Raw genomic sequence first — 15662 nt, 5'->3', positions numbered from 1 at the left:
TTGGTCTCCTGCTGGTGGCGCTATTTTGGGAAGCTACTGAATCTTCATGAAGTTGGACAAATTGTCTAGATACAGGACATTAGGGGGTGGACCTTGAGAGCTACAGCCCCACCCGCTTTCTCACTCCACTTCTGGTCTGTCACCACCATGTGACTAACTACAAGCCCCCACTTCCATGTCTTCCCTACTGTGCTGGGCTGTGCCCTCTGGGACTGTGAGTCTAATAAACCTCTTCTCTCTGAAGTTACCACTTTCAGGCATTCTGCCCCACAATTAGAAAAGTAAATAATAATGTTATTACTGTTCTTGTTTTATAGAGGAAGAATAAACAATCTAAAGACTTGTTCTAGAAGACAAGATGGTGTCAGGATTCAAACCCATCAGTGTCAAGCTCCAAAGTGTCCATGACGGGCTGTGCAGGTCAGGAAAGCTTCAGCAACCACTGCTCACTAATAGTAGGGAACTCACAAATCCCCTTGAAATAGCCTGGTGCCACAGAGTGTTACAGGACCAAATTTGGAAGGTGCACACAGGGATGAGGAAAACAGGAGGTGGGATGGGCGTGGAGCTCAGGTCTGTCTTTCATTACTTTCCCTTTCCTGTCCTCTGATAACCTCAGAAAGAGAACTTACAAGGAGTTAGCACAGAGAAGAGCGAAGTGGGAACCAGAGTAGCCTTGGCCCAGATATGCACCCGCAGGACAGGCAGGCAGAAGCACACTGACCATTCTGGGTGGCTCTTAGAGCAGCGCCCAGCTCAGCATCTTCCAGGCTGGAGCTAGCCAATGAATATTCACAAGGGGAAATGCTAACGCAGCCAGAGAAAGAAAGCAAAGGCAACACACAGCTCCTGCTGTTTCATTTTCCAAAGTCTGACAAAATCATGTTAAGTGAGACTCTTTGGTGGGAGGGAATCTTATTGGAAAGATGACTAAATGTACTTAGCACAGATATCTGTGGGTTTGGGATTTTTTTTTGGTTTTTGTTTTCGGGTTGTTTTGTTTTGTTTTTACTTCACAATTAAAAATACATTTGACACAATCGGGACAAATGTTCACACACACACCCCCATTGCCCTACACATGAGCATTTGTGAGCGCGCGTGCACACACACACACACACACACACACACAAATCTGCAGAAGGAATGACTTGGGAAAATTATTGGCAAGGTCATATTAAACTATTGCTTCACTGACTGGTCCTTCCCTGGACCTACGATAATGGGACATTTGGTGGAAGAATATTAAAGGCCAGTCATTGATATTGCTACTCTAAGCAATAATGTCTTCTCAGAAAATTCTAAGAATGAATATTTTTTTTTGCAAACACATAATGAATGCAAATTTGACTTTCACACACAATAAATTAAATAATTTGACAAATGGCCTTGGGGTTTATAGTCTTCGTGTGGCATGTGGGGTATCAGAGTGTTTGTAGTTTAGCTTGGCATATAGTTCACGTATAAATACAAGCTGTGTTTTTTTGTCTAATCATCTCGGGTTATTTTCCCCGAACCTCTAAGCAGTAAGAACATTGCTCAGTCCTCTTTGCTTTGCAATTTCTAAGATACAGAAAATCCTGAATGTGCTAACCAAGAATCCACTGCCGGCTTATGAAATACAAAGGCTTATGAAAACATGGCACGTACTCAAGTAGACCAGTTTGTTTTTAAATATTTTAATAGTGTGCAGTGCTATGTTAGGAACTAAATGTGCATTGTGTCCAATCTCCTGTTGTGCATATACTCTATTCTGATCATCCTAACAAAAAGATCAAAATGTAAATACCATGTAAATTACATTTTATACATGTCCTCCTTTGCATGAAAGCAAACAGAATACTTATTTCTTCTCTAAGCACATGAAACTATAAATAAGCAACGCATCTAAACCCAAGAAGCATTCACTGCCTCATTCCATTAAAAAAAGATGCCCTCAGGTATCAATTACAAAGAAAATGCCTGGGCTTATGCTTGCAAATCTTAAGCACAACGTTAATATTTATTTCAAAGAGTCTCAAGCTAATTACATACGCTACTGTCTAAAAGAAAATACCACATAAGTACTCTGCCAGAAAACTCTCTTAAGAGACTATCCAAGCCACGAGAATTGACAGCAGAAATTGAATGCCTGACATTGAACTTGTAGTAGCCAGAAGAAGTTGGTGTTTTCCTAATGACTAAATGTAAGCTACGCACCCTGACTGGGCCCTAAAATAAGGCATGCACATGCTCGCACACACCCCACACACAAACTGAAAAAGATGATCTTAGGACAATGAAAGAAACGTAGGTTAAACTTGGGCCAAATATAAATGTTATCAATTTTATTTTCTTACACATGAAAATGGTTCTGTTGATTCTTGAAGAAAATATCTTTATTCTTAGTGCATGATATCATGTTTCATGATGAAATATGACAAGATAAGAAACTGGCCAATGGCCTGACAATATTTAAAAATTGTAGAGAATTAGATGTAGGAGAAAAGAATGAAGCAAAATTGGCCAAAAGTTTAATAAAAGTTGATTCCAGGTAAGAAACACACAGACGGTCAATGTAATCTGCCCTCCTGACCTGTGAGGGCCATACCTCACCTACTCACGGATGAAAACTACTGGGAAGTATGAATCTATGCTAAATGCGCGGCCTTTTTCCTGTCATCACTCCCTAAGCAATACAGCATGAGAACTATTTGCATGGCTTTTACATTGTGCTTGGATAAGTAATCTGGAGGTGACGTATCATATGTAGGAGGACAGGTGCAGGTAATATGCAAACATCCCTTTCTTCAAGGGCCTTGAGCATCTACCAATATTGCTAAAGAGAGAGGGGAGGGGTTGCTGGAACCTATACACCTCAGTTACTAAAGAAGGACTGTATTCTTCTTTTTAAGATATTTTTTTACATTTGAGCACATGTGTGTATCAACTACTGAACCACACTAGGTACAGATAAAATGTCGCTTTCCACGGACAGACAGAAAACACTTCATTTTCCTGAAGCTTAATTCATTCAAGAATCAATTTTCCACCACTGACCCAGAGAAATGATGGCTGCCCTTCTGTCTGAGACTACAGGGAACAGATGACTGACAAGCACCACCTGAATTAGAGCAGATGTATGGGATCCCCAGAAGGTAATCCACATGGACCGGGTCACATAGCAACACATGCCCTTAGAAAAAATATGGGCTGAAAACAACAGATACCTCTGAGCCTGGAAACATCATGGCGAACAGAACCCGCAACTCGTGGAGCCTTATTTTCTGGAGAAAGTATGCTAAGATAGGGTGCAAACTTGAGCGAAGTTAGACAAATACGAAACTTCAGCTCTCTCATTCACCCAGGAGAGATGAATTCTTACCTTCCTTTTAGCTGTTGAATAAAGTGAACTGCCAGGTTCAATAATGAGCCAAAGAACCCGGTGGTACTCTGACACTTCTAGTTGAGATTACTAACCAAGTGCTAGAGTCATCAGAAACAGAAAATCTGTAAATATTTAATTTAGAGGTATCTAAAATGAGTGAAAACTAATATTCAAGCCCAGAAATCTCACGGCGTGGTATTTCCTATTGATGGAGTTCTTTTGCCTTAGGGTCATAGTTCAAACTAGCTAGTCTTTCCCACCCTGTTCAGGTCTTGCAGCGCACTGTGAGGCTCTCATAGAACAGAGCTGCACTAAGCTAACGTGCTTCTTGTTTTTCCCTGTGTGCGTGTGTGCACGCGCACGCGCTCATTCACATGTGTGTTCCAATACATGTGGGTACATATATGTAAGCATGCATATGAAGGACAGAGGTCAACCATAGGTACCATTCCCAATCCTCAGGAGTTGTCTGCCTTGTTGGGTTTTGAAATGGGGTCTCTCATTTTCCTGGAGCTCAACATGTATGCCAGACTGGCTGGTCCGCAAGCCCCAGACCTGCCTCCTTCTTACCATGTCTTAATTTTCTGGTGAAAGAATTCAGGGCCTCAAGATTGTGTACAAGCACATAAGCCAGTAAGCCATCTCTCCAGCTTCCTTCCTCTCTTTTTTTCTATCTTTCTTTTTTTTAATTTCTTTTGTCACTCAATGTATCCATCTCTTTTGCAATTGTTATTCTCTCCTTTTTCCCTCTAAACCCTGAAGGCCCTTTTGGGGAACCCAAAAAGCATTGTTATGGATTGGGTTAAACTTCAGGCAGTAATGATGTAAGGGATCCTTTCTGATCCTGAATGGCTCGTAAAGCTGGGGCCATTAGGCCACAAGCTAAACAGTTCCAGGAAGGATGTCAATCTCCTTTCCCTAAAGAACAATTATCTTGTTTATGCATTATCAGCCCCTCATTCTCTTCTTGTTGCACCCAGTCTTTGATCTGGAACCAGCTGTTTGTCCTCCTTAAGGAAGCAGAAGACCACGGTCCCCAAAATCTCATTTTTGTCTTTAGATTTTCTCAGTACGGTATAGGGTTTGGGAGGGTTGAAAACAGATTAGGAGAATATCTGTGCACTATTTGTCCAAGGAAGCCCTGAATTCTCTTCAGTCCTTAAAATTCTAATTTTGTGGAAAGCATCTGTCTACCTGTGAGCCCTAACTAGACCAGAAAAAAATGCAAAGAAATGTTGAGGAATAATTGTTTAACTATGCAAAGATGTGTTACATTTGTTTAACTATATAAAGATATGTTGTATTTGTTTATATAAAGATGTGGTGTATTTGTTTATATAAAGATGTGGTGTATTTGTTTATATAAAGATATGTTGTATTTGTTTATATAAAGATGTGGTGTATTTGTTTATGTTGCAGAATATTTGTTCAGCTATGTAAAGATGTATTGCATTTGTTTAATTATGTGAAGCTGTGCTGCTGTTTTTCCTTGCCCGCCTCAGGCACCCGATTGGTCTAATAAAAAGCTGAATAGCCAATAGTAAGGGAGGAGGTACAAGCTTCTGGGCAGGGAGAGTGAGTAAGGGAACTTAGGCATGGGGGAAGAAAGAAAAAAGATGCCAGGGAGATGGGGGGGCAGTCAAATAGGAATGGAGGAAGTAGGAAAATAAAACATACAAAATGAATGAAAGGTAAAAAGCCCCAAGGCAAAACAGATGAATAGAAACAGTTCAAATTAAGTTAAAAGAGCTAGTGGGACAAACCTAAGGCCTAGAATTCATAATAAGTCTCTGTGTCTTTATTTGGGAGCTGTTTGGTGGCCCAAAGAAAATTCCAACTACAAAGAAAAAAATTATAATTCTCTGCCATACTGTATGTGTGTATATGAATGTATGTATATATGTATGTGTGTATGTATGTATGTATGTGTATGTATGTATGTGTGTATGTATGTGTATGTATGTATGTGTATGTATGTATTGTGTATGTATGTATGTGTGTATGTATGTGTATGTATGTATGTGAAACTTATGTGCACAGGCAAGGAAATTAGAGAATACCAGTTGTTACTCTCCACCTTCTTCCCTTGACACAGAGTCTCTCATGAAACCTGCATAGGTAGACAGCCAGCGAGTCCTGGTGATCCCCATTTCTACTCCCCAAACGCTGAGGTTACACGTGTTGATGCTTATGGCACAAGAGCCCTTACCCACTGAGCCTTCCCCCAGGACCAGATATTTTTAAAGTTCTGCATCAGATATCTGAGCACATCGTTTGTTCACCGACTCTCTGCTGACTGTTTCATACTCCCTGTCCAAAATGAAGACGGCCTGACCCTCAGTCTCCCAAAGACCTATATGGGGCTGCTTCAAACACTGGGAAGGAGCAGGTTCTGCCAATATTCCAGCTAGAATGTTGAAGTCATCCAGAGGTCTCTGAGCTATCTCTAGACCTGGCAATGACCATGGAAGAACTGGGAAGAGGGAGAATCCATGGTTAGGACTAAAAGCCCACAGTGAAGCCACTGTGTGACCAGAGGGATGCTCAGGAAAGTAAAGCAGCTCAGGTCCCAAGGCAACAAGAGAGCCCTTGGAGGTTCTGCCCAATATGGAGTCACTGCAGCCTCTGGAAGTGACCTGAGCCCCATTCTGAAGCTTAGCGCCTCCATTTAGTTTCATTGCCTGTTATGGAGGGGAGTAATATTAATGTTCCCCTTTACCCATGGGATGTTAGTAAAGATTAAATGACTCGGTATGCATAAAGTACTCTAAGCAAGGCCTGACTCATGGTAAACACTGTGCCAAGGCTAGCTAATATTGCCCAGAACATGCCCTCAGGGAAACCCTCAAATAAAGTGCCACTGCTTTATCTCCCCACCTACTACTGGGCAGCCGGAAGTACCTTGTCTGCTACAGAAGGTCTACAGCAGCAGATCTGATACTAACTAGGTAGGAGTCACCCTACAATTCTTTCTTTCCCTGCTCAAACCCCAGAATACCTGAAGCGGTGTCAGTGAAGACCAAACCAACAAGACTTCTTTCCCTAGCAACTAGGTTCAGGTATAAAATTGCAAGATAGCAACATCCTGCGATTAAAATGGAAATTGACATATGATTAAAATGGAAATCTGCCTGACATGCATGTCAGAGCCCACACATTCTCAGTGGGTAAGTTCTGGAGCTTCTGATAAACGTCCCTAAGTCTGAAATGCTGTGAACTTCAAAAGCTAACCTGGTGGAAAAGTCACACAAATTACCCTACACATTAGCAAGACATAAACACAGTGACCTTCGACGTAGTAAGTGACCATGGAGTCTGTGCATTAACAGGTCATGGGCCACCTGCACCCATCAAGTGGTACAGTGAGTCGATTCTTCAGAAGAGGCATGTCTACTAACTTAAGCTCTCCTGTTGGGCTACCGCTGGCACAGCACACTGGCAATACTCACGCGTTGCAATAGGGCTTCTTTTCATAGCCTTTGTAGTTGTTCATGTTGAGAGCCATCTTGCAGACCTCGCAGTGGAAGCATCCTTTATGCCAATGCTAAGAAGGAAAGAAAAACAAAAACAAATACTTAACACTTCATTGCAATACCAGTTCCGAACAGAAGACCAGAACAGGCAGGGAAGGCAGCCCTTATGATAACATTACCAGGAAATGTCCGTAAGTAGTAGCCCACATTTATGTTTCAGTTCAGTAAAGAACTCAGACAGCTATTAAAGTTCGTTTTTAAACTAATCCCACCACTAGACTCACAAAGGAAGAAATGCCAAGGGTCTGCCCATATTACAGCGGAAAAGGAACCCTGAAGTCAGTTAATGGAGAACTGGGGTGGGGGGGGGGACTTTAAAATGAAAGAGGATTTCTTTCCAAATGCCTAAATGTTGTGTTTGTAGGATTTTCAGGCACGTGTCCACCGGAAGTCAGACAACCCACAGTAGCAGCGGTGGCCTATGTAAACACCCCTGTCCCCATCCCCACCCAGCCTCTACTAAATTGCAAAACGCTGCTCTGTCTGAGAGATGGATTACTCTACAGAGGCGTTTGTAACACCAAACGCAAATTTCACAGGGACTGCCTACGGCTGGTTTCAATTGTCAGTCACCAGGGATCGCACTGGGTCTGTCTCACAGGCTGTTCAACTCCATCCACACCCAGGAAGGGCAGAGCTGCTGCGACCCGGCTAAAGCCACTTCCTCTGGAATTTACCCTGGTAGAGTAGGCGCCCGTGGGTCAGCTTGCTACACGGGCTGGGTCTTTCCTACAGGGGTTATTCTTAGCACTGCGGCAGTGGCGCCCCATGGCATATTAATTGTTATTTGCCTTTTCATAAAGCCGTTGTCACAAGAACTGTTAGGGACTGGATGAGATGAAGGTACCAAGGTCCGTGCAGTGCGGAGGGAGGTACAGACATGACGGGGGAGGGGACGCGGCTTGTTAAATGCCCCCCCCCCGTTCCCAGCCTGGCTCATGGGTGACTCAACCTGGCTGCTGGGTGTTCAACCTAGCCCCTAGGTTCTCAGCTTGGCTCCTGGTTGGCTCAGCCAAGCTATTGGATACCCAATTCTGGCTCTTCCGTGCTGGGGCTGCCATGAGTCCTTCAGGGCAACTGTGTGGATGTCGCGCACCCTACACCCGGGACAAAAGCCTTTCCTAATTCCAACACCCTTATTATTTGATCGTGGAGATCTCAGACACAACGGCTGGGGTCTTCCTTCAAGCATCCTCTCCCTGTGCCAAGACCCAGGAAACATACCAACCCACTCATCTTCCTAACCCAGGTGCCAAAACTTCTTAGAGCAGGTGCAGTCGGACGCCCGGCAGGTCCGGGCTGGCCAGGCGCCCCCTCGCTCACCTTATCCAGGCAATTGACTTTCTCCGTGGGATACACCACTTTTCCGCAGCGGGCGCACTGAGGATTCATTGTCGCGGTTCCCGCGGGCGGTGGCTGTTGCTGCGGCTGTGGTTAGGGGCTCCGGGGAGCCGCTGTGACATCCCCTGGAGAGCCCCGTGCCACCTCTGGGCAAGCTGAAGGGTTTCAAGCGCAGGCGAACTGGTCTGGTGGGATGCAAGGGGGCGCGGCGGGGCCTGGGGCCGGCCGCACTCTGCGACGCTGGCGCTCGGCTCCGGCTCGGGCTGTGCGCCGCTGGCTCTGCGTCGCTAGCGCTCCAGGTACCGGTGACTCACAACCACTCGCGCCCGCCCCTCGCGCTCGCTCACTCGCTCCCCCGCCTCCGCCGCCGCCGCCGCGCAGGCCAAACCCACCAGCGCGCTCCGACCCAAGGGGCAGAGAACCAGCCTGTCTGGCACTAGGGGGACAGAGGACGGAGCGGGGGGAGGGGATGCTAGGGACCCGGAGAACTCCGCACACAGCCACCCAATGAGGCCTGGGGAGCCAGCACCCACGCTGCAACAGCCTCGCGCGCCCAGGTGGGCGGCGGCGACACAGCGAGCCAGGCGGGGGAGGTCAGAGCTGGGAGTGATTGGAGTCCGGGAAAAGCTCAAACCCGCGCACTTCCAGCCCCCTTCCCCTCTCTTTTTCCCCAGCCGGATGCCCTCATCTCACTCCAGGGTGATGTCCCTGACACTCAGAGGTCGGCTAAGGATGTACCCAAGCTCCTTCTAAGGCTTAGGGGACCAGCTCTGCATGGTACCGCCCAGCACACTGACTGACTCCCTGCCTGCGACGAGCCTGGAGCTGAAGATGCTCGCCCGGAACTGGGAGGCTCGCGGGTACCGTGAGAGTCAAGTGTCCGGTACACCCCCTTGGGCCGCCTGACTCCAACCACCACTGGACAGAGAAAATGAGTCTATAGTGCCTGCCTGAAGTCCTCCGACCCAGGATGAGCTTTCTTGGTGCCCCCTAGTCGCCGTACTTTTTATACTTTTTATGTCACTGGAGAGCGATTGGTCATTATAGGCCAGAATCAAGCGTCTCTTGATTAATACAGTCGGTGTTCATTTTGTGTGTATACAATATATTGTTCTCCAATTAAGTAACACAGAGATCCGCGAAAAGTTCTTCTGAGCTCAGAGACGCAATTAAGGAGCCATCAACCAAACCAGAAGAGCCAGAAAATCAAGGGAAGGGTAGGATGGACCCAGACAAAACAGCAATGATTTTCCCTTTTAATGATAATCTCGAGATGACTGGATTCCGTTTATGAGAAGCAAACAAGGAGCCATGTTAACTATATTCTGCGCCTGACCCTGCCTCCTACTGGTTTTGTGGCCTTCTGCCAATGCTTGGTTTCTCTTTGACTCAATCTTCTCATCTCCAGAATGGGGCTGACAACAGAGTCACAGAACAGCTCTGACCCTTCTGAAGCGAGGATTATGAGTCAGCAGTCGGTAAGCGCTTCAACCTCCCTGGCCTCTGTAAGCACCAAGCAAATCGGCTCGGATTATCATAAATTGGTTGTAACAAACACATTCCTCTCCTAGCAAGGGGATTAAGATTCAGTCATGCCACTTAGCAACTTCTGTGACAAATATTTCTGTCACTTCAAGAAAAATCTGAGCTGTACCTTTTTGGAGACAACTCTTGATGGCCAAGCCTTACAGGCAGGCTGCACCATGAACACATTCAGAATAATACCCGGCTATTTGGCTTTTCCCAAGAGGTAACTTTTTTAAACATAGTCTCAAATCCAAGGGCTCTAACCACTCACTGCTGTGTCCACAGACCCACCTTCAAAGCAAATAAAAGGATGATTTTCTAGCAGAGAGCACCACTTATCCTCAAAGATCATTGCAGATGCCTTTGGGCAAAAGAGTATGTGTGTAATCTCCTGGAGGACGGAATTTTTTATTATTTTCTTTTAGCATTAGGTTTTTGGAACTGCAGATCATAAGATACAAATACCTTATTCTTCTTAAATACTGAGCACAGAATTAAGGAGTAAAATGATGGTGACGTTTATAGCTGATTAGTTTCCCTAAACAGTATAATTTCTTACAAAATCAGCCATCCATGACAGTGATTGACACACAGTAAGTACTAATTAGATGTTGACTGAAAGTTTAGATGAGACAAGTGCACACCTTAACACTGGAATTAGCTGTGATGTGTTTGGGTACTGCTTCCCTCTTGATTCTGTTCCTCTGACTCAAGCCAGCACCTAAGTTTCTTAATGCCATACCGAGAGAATGAAAATTCCATCTGTCTCTAAAGAAGACCACTTTCTTTCCGAAACCAAAGTCCTGAAACTTTGGCTTTAACCTGTCCTCTGGCTCTGCCTTCTTCCTTCAAGCAGATAAAATGATTTGATTGTTCCACCAGGGAGGCCTCTACCCTCACATTGCTTTAGCCCATCAACCCAGAAATTCTGCCTTGTGGTCACTGCATCCCAGCATGGCCACTTTCAGTCCTTTCTGCTGGCGTGGCCATAGAGGTAAAACATAATGGACCATTATTAATCACCTTCATAAAAGGGCTTCTGTACTTAGAAGTTAGATTATTTCTTTAGATAAAGTTCTCAGATATGTTCACTTTTCCCTATGGGGTCTTTTTATTTAAAAAAAAAAATCTGTCATAGACAATGATTATTTAAGCTATGCAATTGAACTCAAAATCCAACATTATAGAGAGTGATTAGTATTACCAAAGACTAAACAGTGGCTTTGACAAGCAGTTTCTTGGGCATAATTGTAGTAGATTATCCTAGTCCTGATTTTCTGTTTATTCTGCTTTTACTGTTATGTTAATGTCATCTCCCAACATGACATGACATAGCAATAAACTTCTAATAATGAAAAAAGATCTCAACAAATGACAGGACTGGCCAAATGAGCTCCAGATTCCACAACATCAAAGCATCTATAAATACAGAGCCTAGATGATGAGGGAGTCTACTCAAAACCTTCCTGACTTTGGAAAGAGAAGAAGGAAGGATGAATGCCAACCACTTGTCTTGCTCTTTATTTTAGGAGTCTCACTCCCAAAAGGACTGATGGCAAGTAAAATATTATCCTCCCTCTACCACCACCAAAATAAAAGTGATGTTTCCGCCCTGTGAATTTCTTACTTTACATGATGCTATGTTTTGGACAGAGAACCACACCACACCGTCAAGGCCAAGGCTTTGTCTCCAGCCTGTGGCCCCATTGGGAAGTAGAACCTTTAAGAAGTAGGGTCTAGTGAGAAATCGGTCATTTGGGTTTCAGTTAATTGTGTTATAGCAGAAGCAACAGAAAACTAAAAAGTATGTCTGTGGAAATGGTATCCTTTCTTTCGGCCACGGTGAGCTACAAATTCTAAAGGAATAGTTTGTAAGTATGGCTCGGAGTCTTTATGCACAGATGTAAAACGAAGTGGGTAAATACAACAGACATCCGTTCTCTTGCTTCCTTATAAAAAGATCTATTCACACAATTTACCTCAATTCATTAGATACAACATAAGTAGTACACATATCAGCGTGCTTCTCTGAAATCTCCCTGGATTTTCCTTTCCTTCTGTACCAAGCAATTCAATGGATAACAGTCTTATCTTTTCAGCAAATACCCTAAAATCAACCAGAGTGCCTCCCTAAACATAACCCAGCCATCAAATTCTACTGACTTTATCTCCAAAGAGTTCCTGGATCTGTCTCCATGCCTCTGAATTAGTGTAGCAAATTGTGTCTCCTGTGTATTTTTCTACAATGGTTCCCTAAATGCTTTATCATCACACAAGCTACAGAAGGAAATAGGGACCGGAGTTAGAAATGTCATCAACAGGACCAGACATCTGGCTCAGTCAGTGAAGTTCTGGATTCAAACCCCAGGACCACCAGATGTGGTGGCACACACCTTCAGTGCCACCACAAGGGAGGTGAAACCGGAGGATCGGCACAGCTGCATGGTGGATTTAAGGCTGCTTTGAGGCTACACAAGGCCCTGTCTCCACAAAGAAATATTAAGACTGGAGAGCTTTCCCAGAGCACTTGCTCTTCCAGTGCACCCAGGTCTCATTGCAGGCACCTACGTGGTAGCTCACAAACATCTGTAACTCCGGTTCCAAAGGATCCAACGCCCTCTTCTGACCTCTCTGGGCACCAGAAACTTACGTGGCACATAGACATACATGCATATAAACATCCATACATATAAAAAAATTTTTTTTAAAAGAAAGAAATGTCAGAGATAGAAAAATCCATACTTCTCCAGGTCTGATAAATGGCCCCCACCCCTGCCAATGCTGTATGATTTTTTGTTCGTTTGTTTTTTCGAGACATGGTTCTCTGTGTTGCTTGGGAGGCAGTCCCGGAACTAACTCAAGAGCTGTATGATTTTTTTTTAAATAAAATACGTTCATCAAAAGCACTAAACATAATGCCCAGTAAGAAGTTAATATTTGCTATAATCACCGAATTACAAGACTGAAATTTTCAATTGGACTCTATGCTACATGCTAAGTCACTTTTCTACTGCTGTGATAAGAAACCATGACCAAGGCAACTTAGAGAAGAAAGAGTCTATTTGGGGCTCACAGTTTGACAGAGCCCATGACCATTATGGTGGAGTTCATGGCAGCAGAGAGGTATGCACAACATCCAAGCAGTAGCTGAGAACTTACTTCTTGATCCACAAGAGGCAGAAAGGTCTAACTGGAAACGGCATGGGCTTTTGGAACTTCAAACCTGGCCTGAGCCTCGCCTCCTCCAAAAAGGCCACACCTCCTAATCCTTCCCAAACGGCTTTCTAGCTGGGAATTGAGCATTCAAATATATGAACCTAAGGAGGCCATTCTCTCTCAAACCACCACCTCGGTTAAGATTGTGTTTACCTTGATCACCTTTATCTCCCCTCCACATCTTAAGATTCTGCTTTACCTAGATCACCTTTATCTCCCCTCCACAAATTTCCCAAGTTGAAATGTTGATTCCCAAAGCTCTGGCTTTAAACATGAGGACTGTGGGAGAAAATGAAATCTAGAAGAACGCAGCTCTTGTGATGACATCCGCGCCCTTGTTCAAAGGACTGCCAAGGCTGGTACTCTCTTCAGGAAAAGAGACTCTACCAGAGTCATCCTGGCACCCTGATTCCCAGACTTACAGACTCCAGAACCATGGAAAAGTACAGGACTGTTGAAGTCACTCAGGCTTAGCTGTGTTTTATGGCAGCCTAAGCTAACGCTGGACCTCCACATAGTTATAGCTAAGTCAAGGAAAATATTCTTGCCTTAATAAAAATAAAGGTAAGTAATTTTTCTCCCTCCTGGTAGGAGGTTCCTGTGCTTTTCAGTACCAAAGCTCTGACTCACTAATTAGCCTCAATTTCAAGCCACAGAGCAAAGTGGATTTCTTACCTGATTGGCAAGAATTGCAATTATGTTCACTGACAAATTAAAGGATCATTCTCAGCAAACACAAAAGCAAATAAAAGTTCAACTATTTAAAAGTAATAGTAAATTCTATAACAGCCATGATCAAATAAAAATTGTTTTAGGTAGTTTTTAAAAATGTAATCCTAGATAAGATATAGCTAGTAATCATTTTTTCCTTTTAATTAATTTTAGGAGACATTAGTAAAAGTGTATATATTCTTGTCTTTAAGACATACTACCCCTATTTCTAAGATTCACAAAAAGAAGAACAAGGAAATCCTAATGAATTGAGAAGAAAATCTTGAGTCTCGGGCTGAAGAGATGACCTAGTCGGTAAGACGCTTACCAAGCACACTTGAGAACCTGAGTTCAATCCCCGTGACCCACATTGTGGAAGGAGAATACTGACTTGTGAGAGGTGTCCTCTGATTACCACATACACACCATGGAACATGTGTCGTTCCCACCCCTGCAGCTCAATACAAAATTTTAAAGCCATGCTCATAATCCCAGTCTGGGGAGGTGGAGAGGAGGATCCCTGGGGCTTGCTGACCAGTCAGCCTAGCTGAATTGGAGAGCCCCAGCCAGATTCAAAGACCCTATCTCAAAAGTAAAGCAGAGAGCAAATGAGAAAGACTCCTGAAGTTGACCTCTGGCCTTCTCCCTCCCCAAACACATACTCATTTGCATGTATGTATACACACACACACACACACACACACACGTCCCAAGTTCTTAAAGCAATAGAAGACTATCCATTTCTAAGTGACAGTTTGAAGACCTGGGCATACACTGTCCAATAGAAACACAACAAGGGTTTCAAAAATGAGCCACACATATCATTTTCAATCTTCTGGTATTTTTCAAAGACAAAAAAAATAAAAATAATTTGGTAATCTATTTTATTCGACCCAATTCATCCAAACTATTGTTTCAACATGTGATCAATATTTGTTTTCAATTAAGCAGCGTTCCCATTCATTTGTTGGTTTTATACTAAGAATGCAAACCTCAGTGTCTATTTTCATCCTCACAGCATCTCTCCGAATTACCCTGGTACTGGGACTGGAGAGATGGCTCAGAGATTAAGAGTACTTGCTGCTCTTGCAGAGAGGATCAGAGTTTGGTTCACAGCATCTCTATCACACAGCTCACAGCTGCCTGTAACTCCAGCTCCAGGGAGTCTGAAGCTGCCTTCTGTCTTCCACAGGTACCCACACCCACAGGCAGATACACAAACATGCATATAAATAAAAAATACAAAAGAGAACTATTCCGGTGCAAACAGGACTTTTCTTTGGTGTGTGGTTCAACAGTGTGATGCTCACACACCCAAAGAGAGAAAAGAAGCTTGTACAAGGTCAGGGTCAAAGCCCTGGACACAGGTTGGCACTTGCTAATTCTGAAGGGCTCCAGGTAACACTGATGACACCAAATCTGAGAGCCAAGAACAGCACCACATTCTGCTGCTGTCCAATTGTGCCTTTGCCATGGCTCCCAGAAACTGGAGGCTGACGAATGGCATCACCGAGACAGAAAGGCAAAGAGAACAGAGAATCTAGCAGATGGAGAAGGAGGAGAAGGGAACAGAAAGAGGCATGAACTTGGGGGTGGGAGGAAAGGGTGGCAACCACAGGACTAACAGGAGTTTAAACGCCCCCAGAAGGCACGCAGTGGGGTGTGGAAGAAGCCAGAACAGGAAACGCAGCAGTGAAGAAGGGAAGAAAGGAAAGGGGCCTCACAGACTCGGCCAAGGGCAGCTGAGGTCAGCCCAGGGCCCGAAACAAATTTCATAAAAAGCCAAGTGCCTGGAAAAACCAACAGAGTCAACTCAGGGACAAATGTCATTGACACTGTATCATGACAGAAGTAGAATGTTTTATTTTATACTAACAAATTAATTCAATTGCTTAATCAACTTGAGGTCAGCTAAGTCTGCTTGCAAATGGGGTGCTAAGGGAGAGAACCCAGGGCCTTGCACATGC

At 44.2% G+C, this 15662-nt stretch overlaps 1 protein-coding gene across 1 annotated transcript in view; it reads right to left on the bottom strand.

The window, feature by feature from the left end:
* Nebl (nebulette) overlaps positions 1 to 8923 on the bottom strand; it is a 352705-nt gene extending 343782 nt beyond the window's left edge. The window contains exons 1-2 of the mRNA XM_057787029.1: positions 8224 to 8923; positions 6817 to 6911 (exon numbers count right to left, since the gene is read on the bottom strand). Of these exons, the coding sequence (XP_057643012.1) occupies positions 6817 to 6911; positions 8224 to 8292 (164 nt within the window). The 5' untranslated portion in view covers positions 8293 to 8923. The remainder of the gene's footprint in view (positions 1 to 6816; positions 6912 to 8223) is intronic.
* Between the last annotated feature and the right edge of the window lie 6739 nt (positions 8924 to 15662).

The sequence above is a fragment of the Chionomys nivalis genome, chromosome 13 (assembly GCF_950005125.1).
Source record: "Chionomys nivalis chromosome 13, mChiNiv1.1, whole genome shotgun sequence".
NCBI classification, from domain to species: Eukaryota; Metazoa; Chordata; class Mammalia; order Rodentia; family Cricetidae; genus Chionomys; species Chionomys nivalis.
Note: the sequence above shows the minus strand (reverse complement) of the source record. Positions and strands in the feature narration are given on the sequence as shown.